The 13,855-nt window shown below is 41.5% G+C and overlaps 1 protein-coding gene across 1 annotated transcript; it reads right to left on the reverse strand.

The window, feature by feature from the left end:
- Window positions 1–5,443: 5,443 nt before the first annotated feature.
- Window positions 5,444–13,238, reverse strand: LOC144678072 (ADP-ribosylation factor-like protein 9). The gene is made up of 3 exons (XM_078537991.1): window positions 13,066–13,238; window positions 10,702–10,877; window positions 5,444–5,894 (listed from the first exon to the last, which is right to left on the reverse strand). Exons 1-3 carry the CDS (start codon window positions 13,220–13,222, stop codon window positions 5,721–5,723), a joined length of 507 nt encoding a protein of 168 aa, XP_078394117.1. The 5' UTR covers window positions 13,223–13,238; the 3' UTR covers window positions 5,444–5,720.
- Between the last annotated feature and the right edge of the window lie 617 nt (window positions 13,239–13,855).

Here is a 13,855-nt window from a genome sequence, read left to right on the forward strand (position 1 = left end):
ATTAATAAATACTACATAGCTTTATCCCCAGTACTCACTGTGTCCCACAATGTATTTCTCCAGGGAACTGACACAAAAACATTCTACAAACTTATCTTCTAGACCACCCTTGCCAGTCTGATTGGTTCAGTCTATATGAAAATTAAAGCCTCTCACAATTATTACATTGACTTTGTTACGTGCTGTAATAATTTCTTGTTTAATGCTCTGTCCAAACAGTAAAAAAGCTGTTAGGGGGCCTGTTTGTTGCTTTCACCAATGCTTTCCAACTCTTGCTATTCCTAATCTTCACCCATATTAATTCTCCATGATCTTCTGAGCTAAGGTTCTTCCTCACTAATTCTTATATCATTTTTGACAAAATGTCAAAAGGAGATGGTTAGATTCTCTTTTGTTGGAGATGGTCATTGCCTGGCACTTGTGTGGTGAAATGTTACTTGCCATTTGTCAACCCACACATTAATATTGTCCCTGTCTTGCTGCAGTATCAGAGGAGTTTGTGAATGAGACTGAACGTTGTGCAATTATCAGTGAACATCCATACTTTTGACCTCATGATGGAGGGGAGGTCATTGAGGAAGCAGCTGAAGGTGGTTGTGCCTAGGACACGACCCTGAGGAATTCCTGCAGTGATATCCTGGGACTGACATGATTGGCTTCCAACAACCACAACTATCTTCCTTTGTGCTGGGTATGACTCCAACCAGCAGAGAGTTTTCCCCAATTTCCATTGACTCCAGTTTTGCTTGGGCTCCTTGGTGCCATACTCAGTTAAATGCTGCCTTGACGTAAAGGACATTCACTCTCAACTCCCCTCCTGAGTTCAGCTCTTTTGTCCATGTTTGGACCAAGGCTGTGATAAGGTCAGGAGCTGAGTGTCCCTAGTAGAACCCAAACTGAGTATTGGTCAGCAGCTTACTGCTGAATAAGTGCTGCTTGATAGCACTATTGACAACACCTTCCATCATTTTTTCCCCCACCAGTCACCATGTGGCCTCTGAAAGTTCCAACTTATGGTGAGGCAGGAGTCTAGAACAAGGGGACATTGAGTTAAGATTAATTGTTCAAGAATTAGGACAGAGGGAAAGATAAATCTCCTTGCACAGAGCGTTGTGTGGCTGCAGACTGCACTATCAGAGTTATTTCTTTTATTGAAGTAATAACCATGACAACATTGGATACATAGATGGCACTGCACTGATTGCAGGGTCAGAGGAGACACTGTAGGAAATTGCAAATAAAGTGAAAGATTGAGGAACATAGATTAAGAATAAATATGAAGATGATCAAGGCAATAGTGATCAGCAGAGACCTAACGCCAGAAGTGAAAATTGAAGTAAATGGGCAAGTCCTGGAGCAAGTGAAAAGCTTCACATACTTTGAGGAGATTATCATAGATGAGATGTCATTGTTAAATACAAAAGAGAATTGAGATAGCCAAAGCCAGCTTTGTCAGAAGGATGTATTAACATCAAAGAAACTGAACTTGAATATATATATTTATATAAATGTATATATATATAAAATATACATTAATGACCAGGACCTTTGTGTACAGGGCACAATTTCAAAGTTTGTGTGTGATACAAAACTTTGAAGCATTGTGAACTATGATGGTGGTGTAGAACTTCAATTGGTGGAATGGGAGATAGGTGGCAGATGAAGTTCAATGCAGAGAAGTGTGAGGTGATTCATTTTGGTAGGAAGAACATGGAGAGACAATGTAAAATAAAGGGTGCAATTCTAAAGAGTGTGCAGGAGCAGAGGCATCTGGATGTATATGTGTATAAATCATTCAATGTGACAGGGTGGGTTGAGAGAGCAGTTAATAAAGCATACAGTACCCTGGGCTTTATTACTAGTGGCATAGAGTACAAGAGCAAGGAGGTTATGTTGAATTTGTACAAGTCACTAGCTTGGCCTCAGCTGGAGTGTTGTATCCAGTTCTGGGCCTAACCTTTAGAAAGGAATAAAGGTATTAGAGAGGGTGCAGAAAAGATTCACGAGAATAGTTGAGGGAATAGGAACTTCAGTTATGAAGCTAGATTGGAGAAGTTAGGACTGTTTTGCTCAGTAAAAAGGAGGTTGGGAGGAGATTTGATAGAGGTATTCAAAATCATGAGGGGTCTGGACATAGTAGTTAGGGAGAAACTGTTCCCATTCATGAAAGGACCATGAATGTGAGAACACAGGTTTTAAGTCATTAGCAAAAGAAGCAAAGTGATATGAGGAAAAACTTCCTCACACAGTGAGTGGTTAAGGTCTGGAATGTACTGCCTGAGAGTGTGGAGGAGGCAGGTTCAATTAAAGCATTCAAAAGGGAATTAGACTGTTAACCAAAAACGATAAATATGCAAGGTTATGGGGAGGAGGCAGTGGAATGGTACTAGGTGAGTTGCTCATATGGGGAGCTGGTGCAGACACGATGGGCCAAATCACCTCCTCCTGTGCCATAACAATTCTGTGATTCTGAATCTTCAGAAAAGAATGTTGACGCATTACATTTTGTCATCTATGTTTTGTGCCTCAGATGTGCACCACAAACAGGCCATCGATAAGCTGAGTGTATTAAGAGTTGTGGACACATAGGAAGATGTTCTGCATATCCTACACAGACTAACGAGGAAGTGTTGGAAATGGCTGGAAAGAAAAAGGAATTAGGGCATAACATCAAGAAAAATACTTCATTCACATCGTTAGAGCAGATGGTAGAGAAAGTTGTTGGAGGGGGAGATCAACAAAAAATATAGGAGAGGGAAGCAGAGGAGAAAATGGATGATGGATATGATGGACTGAATGCAGTTGACTTATGCAAAATGTATAAGGACAGAGGTGGAGATCTATGGCAGTCATCCTTCTCGGAAAATGATGACAAGAACAAAGGAATGAACTACATCAAGCTGGAATACTTTGTGCTGGTGTTGTAGTGAGGAGGAGGATGCTGATAAAATATCTATGGAAGTGGAGCTGGTAGAAGTAATGGCTATGCTTAGAGTGGATAAGTTTCCTGGTCTAGCTGGCTTACATGCCAATTTGTTAAAGGACATTGGGGTGTAGATAGCAAAAAGCCATAACCTTCCAAATTTTCCTAGACCCAGGGGAAATGCCAGAGGACAGGAGAGTGACAAATGTGGCATCCTTTTTCAAGAAAGAGTGGGAGGATATTCCTAGCAAACACAAGCCAGTCTATTTAACATCAGTCATGTACAAGGTCTTGGTAAAAATAATCAGGGAAAAAATTAACAGACATTTGTAAAGGATTGAGTTAATTTAGGAGAGCCAGCACAAATTCTTAAAAGGCAGATTGTGTTTGATTATCTAATTGAATTATTTGATGAAAGAACAGGAATGTCGATGGAGGAAATGCAGTGGACATTATCTATATGGACTTTAAGAAACTGTTTGACCAAATAGCACATAAAAGGCTAGTTAACAAAAGTGAGGCTCATGGAATAGGAGGTTCAGTGTCAGCTTGGATAAAAAAATTGGCTCAAGAACAGAAAACAGCAAGTATTGATAAATGTTTTTTCCCCAGACTGGAGGTTAATGCACAACGGTGTTTCCCAAGAATCTGGGCTAAGTCCAGTGCTTTTTTTTTTGGATATCTATAAATGACTTGGATATTGGGATACAGATTACAAATTCTAAAATTTGCTGATGATACAAAACCTGGAGGTGTGGCAAAGTGAAGAGAATACCAAGTGACTGCAACAGCATATAAATAGGCTAGCAGAACAGGACAAACAGCAGATGGAATTCAATACAGAAAACTGTGAGGCGATACATTTTGGCAGCACGAATAAGGAGACGCAATATAGACTTAATGACACAGTTCTAAAGAGTGTGCAGGGATAGAGGGACCTGGGGGTTCACGTGCATAGTAAAAGTGGCAGGACATATTGAGAGAGTAGTTAGCAAAGTATGGATCTTGGCTTCATAAATAGGTCATCCAGTACAAAAGCAGGAGACTTATGCCGAACCTAGGCCAGAAATACAGTATTGCATCAAGTGGTTTAGGAAGGATTTGAGGGTCTTTGAGAGGGTGAAGAGGAGATTTACTAGAATGGCTCCAGGGATGAAGGATTTTAGCTACAAGGTTAGGTTGGAGAAGCTGGTGCAACGGAGATTGAAGGGAGATTTGACAGAGGTGTACAAGAAGATGACAAGTTCAGATCAGGTAGCTAAAGGTAAGCTGTTCCCATTAGCTGATAAATCTGTGTCCCTTGGCCTTGTACTAAGGTTTTAGGCAGGAAAGGAGGGGAGACGTGAGCAAGAATTTTTTCTATAACTAGCAAATAATGACCCAGAACTCACTGCCTACTAGGGTGGTGGAAGCATAGATGATCAATGATTTCAAAAGAAAATTCAAGGGGCACATGAGGGAAATTAACCTGTATGGCTATGGGGATAGAGAATGGAATAGGACTGATTTCATTGTTCAACAAAGAGCCGGCATGGAGTCAATGGGTCAAATGGCCTTCTTCTGTGCCATTAATGACTCAGTGGATAGTTTTCACTGACTGAAAGAGGCCACATTCACTCAAGACTATGGCAGGCCCCCAAACTCCACCCATTTCAGCAGGGAGCAAGTTCCAACATCCAATGTTCAAATAATCCTAAAGTCAAAAGACCAGCGTGGATGAAAGTTGAAACCACTTCTGCAACTCCCAGACATGTACCAAGTAAAAAAAAATATGGAGAATCTTAACATATAAACATACGAATTAGGAGCAGGGGCTCTTGTATTCACATCTATGAACAGAGTAGTCTAGTCTGGCTCATATGTTGAAAGTGGGCCCAGTGGTAAAATATAGATTAACTGCATTATCTCCACTCAATTCTGCAAGTCTCCAATGTTCTCTCACTCAAGCCAAATCTATACAATTATTCTCAAAGGTATGTATGTTTTTCTTGCATACAGTGACTTTGATCATCTGCAGCTCTGTTATTCCTGAGTTGAACAGGTGTGCACATTTCTGGATTCAAATCTTAACTAATGTTAAAGGTGCTCCAATACCACCATTCAGCACTTAGAACATACGAGCAAGGAGCAGGAGTAGGCCATTCAGCCCCTCGAGCCTACTCCTCAATTTAATAAGATTATGGCTGATCTGATAGTAACCTGAAATCTACATCCCACCTATCCCATAACCTATCATCCCCCTGCTCACCAAGAATCTATCCACCTCTGCCTTAAAAATATTCAAAGATTCTGCTTCCACCACCCTTTCAGGAAGAGAATTCCAAAGGCTCACGGCCCTCAGTGAAAAAATTTCATCTCATCTCTGTTTTAAATGGCGATCCCTTATTTTTAAACTGTGACTCCAGTTCTAGATTTTTTCATAAGAGGAAACATCCTCTCTACATCCACATCCACCCTGCCAAGACCCCTCAGGATCTTATATCTTTCAATATACAATGTAACCCTTGAGAGCAAAGAAAATTGAAAGGTGAGCAGTGACTATTTATTACAAAACACCTATCAGTTGCTTCTAATAACATATCAAATGTGCAATGAAGTGCAAATCATGTGCAAAAAGTATTTTCTTTTCCCAACCCCAAATCTGTTTTTACATTTTCTTCAAACTGAAAAAAAATTCCTACATCACACAATCAAATGTGACCCGATAGTGCTTTAGTAAAAATATTACAACAAAAGAATATGATGAAAAGGCAGTGATTCCAGGCATGAGAGAGAGAATTGTGTGCAAATTCACTCCTCAACAGATCATCAGCTGGGCAATTAGTTCCTTGGCATCTTGCACACTTGTTGGTATTTGAGACCCATCTTCAGCAACATGGGTTCCAATAAGGAAAAGCTTCCTTTTATCACCTAATTTAGCAAGGGAAAGTTGTTCATGGATTTCTGAAATAGTGCAGGATCCTTTAATATCCTGGAAGACACAATAACCACTGAGTATTACAGACAAGTAATTACTCCCTTTAACATTTTGTTGCAGGTTCTGAATTCTTTGGTAATTGCTGGAAAACAGGACACAATAAAACATACAGAAAAGTCTAAACCAGGGCAACATGAAATAAACAGCAGCTAAAATGTAGAATAATAGATTGATGATTCTCAAACAAAATAATGCAAATGTATATAATATTCTTCCTATTCCACTTGGTGCAAAATAGTGTTTTGAAGATGTGTTATAGAAAGAATCTATATATATGTATAAAGAACACTTTTGCTAAGCAAAGGACAGTGGCCTACAGCAACTACTATGTTGCTTTGGCAAAGGAGGCAAACTGCTTCATGGAGAGTCTATGGAGCTTCCAGAAAGGTCATGTGACCCAGCTCTCCAGTGTAAAATACACAGGATTTTTTGAACTAACAGCCACAAGGATAGAAAGTGCAACTCTCTCTTTCTATGAAACTTCCCTCATCAAAGCTGAGCTGTTTGTGATTTGAAAAACCCATTGCTGCAAACTGAGAGGAGAATTCTGAATCAACACCACTGTCTTCAAGAGAAAAGAGAGTCAACCAGCCACAACTGCAGACCAACCACTCCAGAGTGAAACCCAAGTACCAGCAGTTACTGTGGGAAGTGACCCTTCAGCTGTAAACAAGCATCCAGATAATCTGTGGGCTGGCAGCCCAGGTGGGGGGTGGGGGGAGATAGTGCAGGGCGGGGTGAGGGTGGGGACAAAGTTATATAAGTCTCTTGGTCCCTTAGTATTTCTGGGAGATTTTCCGTATCTTCTTCCATGAAGACAGACGCAAAGTAACTGATTAGTTTCTCCACAATTTCCCTGTTCTCCACTATAAATTCTCCTGTCCGCACCTGTAGTGGGCCCACATTTGTGCTAGCTAATCTTTCCCTATTCACATGCCTAAAGTAGCTTTTACAGTCTGCCTCGGTTCCTTGCTGGTTTGCATTCATAATCTCTTTTCCCTTTCTTAATCAGTTTCTTGGTCCTCCTTTACTGGGTTCACAAACGCTCCCAATCCTCAGGCTTACCACTTTTGCTGGCATCCTTATAAGCCACGTCCTTTGATCTAAGGCAATCTTTAACTTCTTTTGTTAACTACGGTTGATTTACCTTACTCTTTGGGTGTTTGTGTCTTAGAGAAATGTATATCTGTTGCAGACCATGTAAGGTCCGGCTTTTTAATGTTTTTCCTAACTACTTAAGCTCTATCCGCAGAAGCTCATCCCTTTTTCTACTTATGTTGTTGGCACCGATATGGACCATGCTCTCTGGCTGTTCACCCTCCCCTTCCAGAATATTCCGAAGCTGCTCAGTGACATCCATGACCCTGACATCAGGGAGGCAGCATTCCATCCTGGATTCATGCCAGCAGCCACAAAAATGCCTGTCTGCTCCCCTAACTATAGAATCCCCTATCACTATTGCTCTTCCAGTCTTCCTTGTAAAACTGAGCCACCTGCAGAGCCATGGACCTGGTTCTATCTGCAACCCCACAGAAAAACCATCAACCTCATCAGTATTCAGAACGAAATATTGGTAGCAGAATGGGGTGCACACAGGGGACTCCTGCACTACCTGCCTGTTTCTTTTTGACTGTATGGTGGTCACCCATTCCCTATCTCCCTGTATAAACTGCAAGGTGACCACATCTATAAACATGCTATCCACGTAGTTCTGAATCATACGGGCACACCTCAGTGATGTCAGTTGCTGCTCAAGTTCACAGAATCTCAGAATTTTAACAGCACAGGAGGCGGCCGTTCACCCCATCTTGTCTGCACCGGCTCTCCAAACGAGCATTATGACCTAATGCCATTGCTCTGCCTTTTCCCCGTACCCACGCACGTTGCTTCTATTCACAGAATCTCACAGTGCAGAAGAGGCCCTTTGGCCCATCGAGTCTGCACCGACACGTGAGAAACACCTGACCTACCTAATCCCATTTAACAGCACTTGGCCCATAGCCTTGAATGTTATGACGTGCCAAGTGCTCATCCAGGTACTTTTTAAAGGATGTGAGGCAACCCGCCTCCACCACCCTCCCAGGCAGCGCATTCCAGGCCGTCACCACCCTCTGGGTAAAAAGGTTTTTCCTGACATCCCCCCTAAACCTCCTGCCCCTCACCTTGAACTTATGCCCCCTCGTGACTGACCCTTCAACTAAGGGAAACAGCTGCTCCCTATCCACCCTGTCCGTGCCCCTCATAATCTTGTACACCTCGATCAGGTTGCCTCTCAGTCTTCTCTGCTCCAACGAAAATAACCCAAGTCTATCCAACCTCTCTTCATAACTTAAATGTTTCATCCCAGGCAACATCCTGGTGAATCTCCTCTGCAGCCCCTCCAGTGCAATCACATCCTTCCTATAATGTGGCGACCAGAACTGCACACAGTACTCCAGCCTCACCAAGGTTCTATACAACTCCAACATGACCTCCCTACTTTTGTAATCCATGCCTCGAATTATAAAGGCAAGTGTCCCATATGCCTTTTTCACCACCCCACTAACATGCCCCTCCGCCTTCAGAGATCTATGGACACACATGCCAAGGTCCCTTTGTTCCTCAGAACTTCCTAGTGTCATGCCGTTCATTGAATACTTGTCAAATTACTCCTTCCAAAGCGTTTCACCTCACGCTTTTCAGGGTTAAATTCCATCTGCCACTTATCTGCCCATTTGACCATCCCGTCTATATCTTCCTGTAGCCCAAGACACTCAACCTCACTGTTAACCACCCAACCAATCTTTGTGTCATCCGCAAACTTACTAATCCTACCTCCCACATAGTCATCTATGTAGTTTATATAAATGACAAATAATAGGGGACCGAGCATAGATCCCTGTAGTATGCCACTGGACACTGGCTTCCAGTCACTAATGCATCCTTCTGTCATCACCCTCTGTCTCCTACAACCAAGCCAATTTTGAATCCACCTTATCAAATTACCCTGTATCCCATGTGCATTTGCCTTCTTTATAAGTCTCTCATGTGGAACCTTGTCAAAGGCTTTGCTGAAATCCATATAAACTACATCAACTACACTACCCTCATCTACACACCTGGTCACCTCCTCAAAAAATTCAATCAAATTTGTTAGGCATGACCTCCCTCTGACAAAGCCATGCTGACTATCCCTGATCAAACCTTGCCTGTTCACGTGGAGATAGATTCTCTCCTTCAGAATTTTCTCCAATAGTTTCCCTACCGCTGACGTGAGACTCACTGGTCTGTAGTTACCTGGCTTATCTCTACAACCCTTCTTAAATTCAAATAATCATCTAATGCCATTTTGAATGCCTTGATTGAACCTGCATTCCAGGCAGTGCATTCCAGACTCGAACTGCTCATTCTGTGAAAAAGCTTCTTCTCACATCACATTTGCTTCTTTTGCAAGTCACTTTAAATCTGTGCCCTCTCGTTTCTGATCCTTTTATGAGCGGGAGCAGCTTCTCCCTACCTACCCTGTCATTCCGAAATCCAGAGCTCAAGCTGCTGCAACTGATGACACTTCCTGCACAAATGGTCATCCAGGACACAGGAAGCGTTGCTTCCCACATTGCACAAGGCATGCATTCGAGGTTGGAGCAGCCCTGCCTTTGCTTTATTTATTAACTAATAACCATTAACTAATGTTAATAAGGCTTAGTATTGGTAATAAACCTTATCAATGCTAATAAAGCTTTGCCAAAGTTTGCCTATTAATAAACCTTACCACTACTGTTAACCCCTAATACGCTCCCGTGCGCTGTTTGAAGCTGCTGAGCCTGCACTTGCTGCTCTCCCCCTCCCCACTCTCTAAACCTCCGAAGTCTCACAGGTCTCTCTCCCCTTCCCGCTCTCTTTAACCGTCCGAAGTCTTGCCTCCCTCTCTCTCCACTTATTGCGCTGTTTAACCCTCAAGTTTAGAAGAATGAGGTGCGATATCAGTTAAAGATAAGATTCTGAAGGAGCTTGATAGGGTAGACACAGAGATTGGTTCCACTGGTGGAATCTAAAACACAGGGGCACAGTCTCAGGATAAGGGTCGATCACTTAGGGCAGAGATGAGGAGAAATTACTTCAACCAAAAGGTTGTGAATTTTGGGAGGGTTTGTGGATTCTCCATTACTGAATACATTTAAGGTTGGGATAGACAGATTTTTGGTCTCTCAGGGAATTAAGGAATATTGGGAGCAGGAGTTGAAGCCCAAGATCAGCCATGACCATATTCAGGCTCATGGGTCATATGATCTACTTCTATTTCTTGTGTTCTGTGAAATTTAAGTCCGAAATCTGGAAAGAATAGAGTTATGTCTTTGCTTAATCAAATCAGACTGTGCTCAAGCAGCAACACATGTCCAGGTTTTTGTTCATCAAATCCATGAAGTCTTGTGGGCTACGTATGGGAGCAGATTTTTCTGGTTTTGCACCTGAGCAGATTAGATCACCTTGGCATAGTGAAAGCAGGAACATCTTCTCAAAGAAGATTAAATCAATCTTTCCATTCAATTGGATATATTTCAAATTGACAAACAGCCCTATCTAAACTTCCAGACCCAGAAAATTCCAAGAGAACATATCAAATATTTCTTGAGCTTCAAGGGGTGGGTCATCAGTCAAGAAGCTTACATGTGGTCCACAGGCTGAAGTTTGGACACCAGTTCAGTCTGGAAACAGTCTTACTTGGAGAACACAGTTACCAGCATGATCCATACAAAATAGTGGTGACAAATGCTCACATTGCAGCTTAGCTCTGTTTTGTGAACACTGATGAGGCACCTACCTGCTTGTTAGCTAAAACAACAACAGGAAGTGTTGCATGTCCTTGGACCAATTGGTGAAGCTCCTTTTTAGCAAGTGGCATCCGGTTACGGTCCGCTGAATCCACCACATAAACCAGTGCCTGTGACCCAGGTAGATAAGAAGACCAACATTTACGCAGAGATTTACTACCGCCAACTTCAAGAAAAAACAGAATAGACGATGCAGCGGATCAGAGTATATCAAAGTATAAGCCTGTTTTAATTATATACATTTTGTTGAAAATTAGAATTCTACAGCACCAAAAATTATTTGGACCAGTGTGTCTGTGCTGGGTCAGAGTCCCATTCCCTTGGGCTTTTCTTATAAATTTTACTTTTTAAAAAATTATTATCCACTTTCCTTTTAAAAGCTGTTGTGCATTCTGCTTCCATTACTGTTGTGGCCAGCAGTTTCATTTAGCCTCTGCACAAAAGTAATTTTCCTAACCTCTCCCTTTGTTCTTTTGCTGATGATCTTAAAATACATCCTTCTCTGGTTCACTGGACAGGAGTAACAGGAGATTCTCTCCATTTACCCTATCTAAAACCCTCATGATTACTACTTATCAGATTATTTCTTAATCTTGTTTATTTTAATGAAAAGAACTCCAGTTTCTCAAAAATAAAAGCAAAATACTGTGGATGCTGGAGATCTGAAATAAAAACAAAATGCTGATAAAGCTCAACTGGCAGCATTCCATTCCGTTCTAGTGAACTTCGGCACCCACAACATGGCCTTGATATCCATCCTAAAGAACGACATCCAAAATTAAACAATATTCTAACAGCACCCTAAACAATTATTTATACAAGTCTGGAATTGACTCTTTGACCCCCATCTATAAACTTAGAATCCCATATTTTCTTACAGCTTTATTGTTACCCACTCCTTCTCCAGACTGTTCTGTGCCACACATCATTTCTGGATTATCGTCAATGGCTCTCTCAAATACAATCAAAAATAAAATTAATATAATAATTAACATCCACTACTCTCAAAATATGCTACCATTCTGCCAGATCCTCCCTCCTCACGACTGTGTCCACGGCTAGGTGTCACAAACATAAAAGGAAAACAGTTTCAGATTCATGCAGTCTGAAATGGAGCAGCAGAGAAGATATTCCTGGAGCTGCTATTTTATCTCACTATGCTGTAACTCTTCAACTAGTTACTAGACGATGATTTTTTTTTTAAAAAAGGCTCATCTTAATGTGTTCAGAATATTCTTATTTTAGTGACTTGTAACAATAGAAACTAAGTAGGTAACTGTGGTTAATATTAGTAGAAACTATTATAAATATAGCCTGCAGCATTTCCAGCACTGTTACATATGAGCTTGAACAAAAATTATTAGTTTAAATTGTTATAGCCACAACTAAATGACAAAGTAGTAGTTCCAGGATTAACCGCTCAGAGTAAATTTTTTTTATTCGTTCACAGGATTTGGGCATCGCTGGGTAGGCCAGCATTTATTGCCCATCCCTAATTGCCCTTGTTCAGAGGGCATTTTACAAGTAACCACATTATTGTGGGTCTTGGGTCACATGTAGGCCAAGCCAGGTAAGGACAGCAGATTTCCTTCCCTAAAAGACATTAGTGAACCAGATGGGTTTTTACAACAATCGACAATGGTTTCATGGCCATCATTAGAGTTTTAACTCCAGATTTTTACTGAATTCAAAGTCCACCATCTGCCGTGATGGGATTCGAATTCCAGTCCCAGAGCATTACCGCGGGTCTCTGGATTACCAGTCCAGTGGCAATACCACTACATCACCACCTCCCCCTAATATAACTTAAAAATGGCAGGTAAACTAGCTAGCTGGACATTAGGGTGACACACTTTAACAATAAGACAATTAGTAATACACGCTCTTTGCACTTACAATAGAGGCTCCCAGTTCCATTAGAAAATTCTGGAATTTGGGAGGGGGCCTACTTGGAAGGTTCTGGTCTGTCCAGGGACTCATGTGGAGAATGAAGTTGGAGTTCATGAGTCAACATCATTCTGGCTTCATTTCAGTGGCTGGTGCAGGTCAAGCTGCATTCTTCCCGCTCCCAAGCACACGCCTGGAAATTCTGGGTAATGTTATAAAAAGGTAATCTGCTGCCTGAGTCCCCAACCCTTTCTCCTGAATTTTGTACCCACATAACTGCCCCACCTTTCCTCTCACTAACTAATGGCAAAACTATAGAAGGTTGACTAGTAAAAACAAACACAGCATACCCATATATGAAGACCTTCAGAATGGCATGTTGCCCCTTTATGTATCAGTCATCCTTTTGCGTCTCCATATTTACCCATAGAGTTTTGAGAGGTTAACTGGCTAACATTTTGACTTACCCTCTAGAAATTCTATCTCAGTTTCTTCAGTCTTAACGCACACACTGTTAAACATCGTGGTAGGTCCATCACCCCTTTTGGCTGTATTGGTAGATAGACTGTGCAGAACACTAGTCTTCCCTGCGCCATCAAGACCAACTACAAGAACTTGCTTCATGTTTTCCTCATCCTTTAAAAACAAAAGTTTCAATTATTTAAAACAAAGAGTCAAAGGTAAACTTGATCTTTTGCAAAATTTTTAGAAGTGGTAAAGTGATTTCTACCATAGCTACTCATCCAGTCCATGTTATCAGGTCAAGCGGAGTGCTTTAAAAAGTCCACTGCAGTCTATGCCTAGGTCAGACTTCTTTCTTTATCCAATTTTTATTTATTTAATTAATATATTTAATGATTTGTTCATTTTTTTATCCTTTTCCCCCAAACCCCACCCCTTCCCCCCACAGGGCCATCTGTCACTTGTTTTTATGTTTTGCTTTCAGAGCGCTGACCCTTGTTCTGCTAGTAACACCTTCTGCTCTCTTACCTTTAATGCCACTCTCAGCACCTTCTCTACTCTTCACCACTAGCATTAACACCCCCTTTGTCTTGTGTGCATGGCATCTTTGTCAATCTCTCTTCAGCTCCCACCTATCTCTGAACTTCTATCTCATTCCATCTCCTCCACCTTCTCTTAAACAAATATAAAATGCATCATATTTCTATTTCTCTTTAGCTCTGAAGAGTCAGACGGACTAGAAACATTAACTCTGTTTCTCTAGCCACAGATGCTGCCAGACCTGCTGAGTTTTGC

This window comes from Cetorhinus maximus, unplaced genomic scaffold (assembly GCF_964194155.1).
Source record: "Cetorhinus maximus unplaced genomic scaffold, sCetMax3.hap1.1 HAP1_SCAFFOLD_3549, whole genome shotgun sequence".
In the NCBI taxonomy this organism is placed as follows: Eukaryota; Metazoa; Chordata; class Chondrichthyes; order Lamniformes; family Cetorhinidae; genus Cetorhinus; species Cetorhinus maximus.

Coding starts and splice junctions, on each gene's coding strand:
- LOC144678072 (XM_078537991.1), bottom strand. CDS start 13,222: ATGAAGCAAGTTCTTGTAGTTGGTCTTGATGGCGCAGGGAAGACTAGT. Junction 10,878..13,065: donor TGAGATAGAATTTCTAGAGG/GTAAGTCAAAAT, acceptor TTTTTCTTGAAG/TTGGCGGTAGTAAATCTCTG. Junction 5,895..10,701: donor TTGTTTTAGCTAACAAGCAG/GTAGGTGCCTCA, acceptor TGTGTCTTCCAG/GATATTAAAGGATCCTGCAC.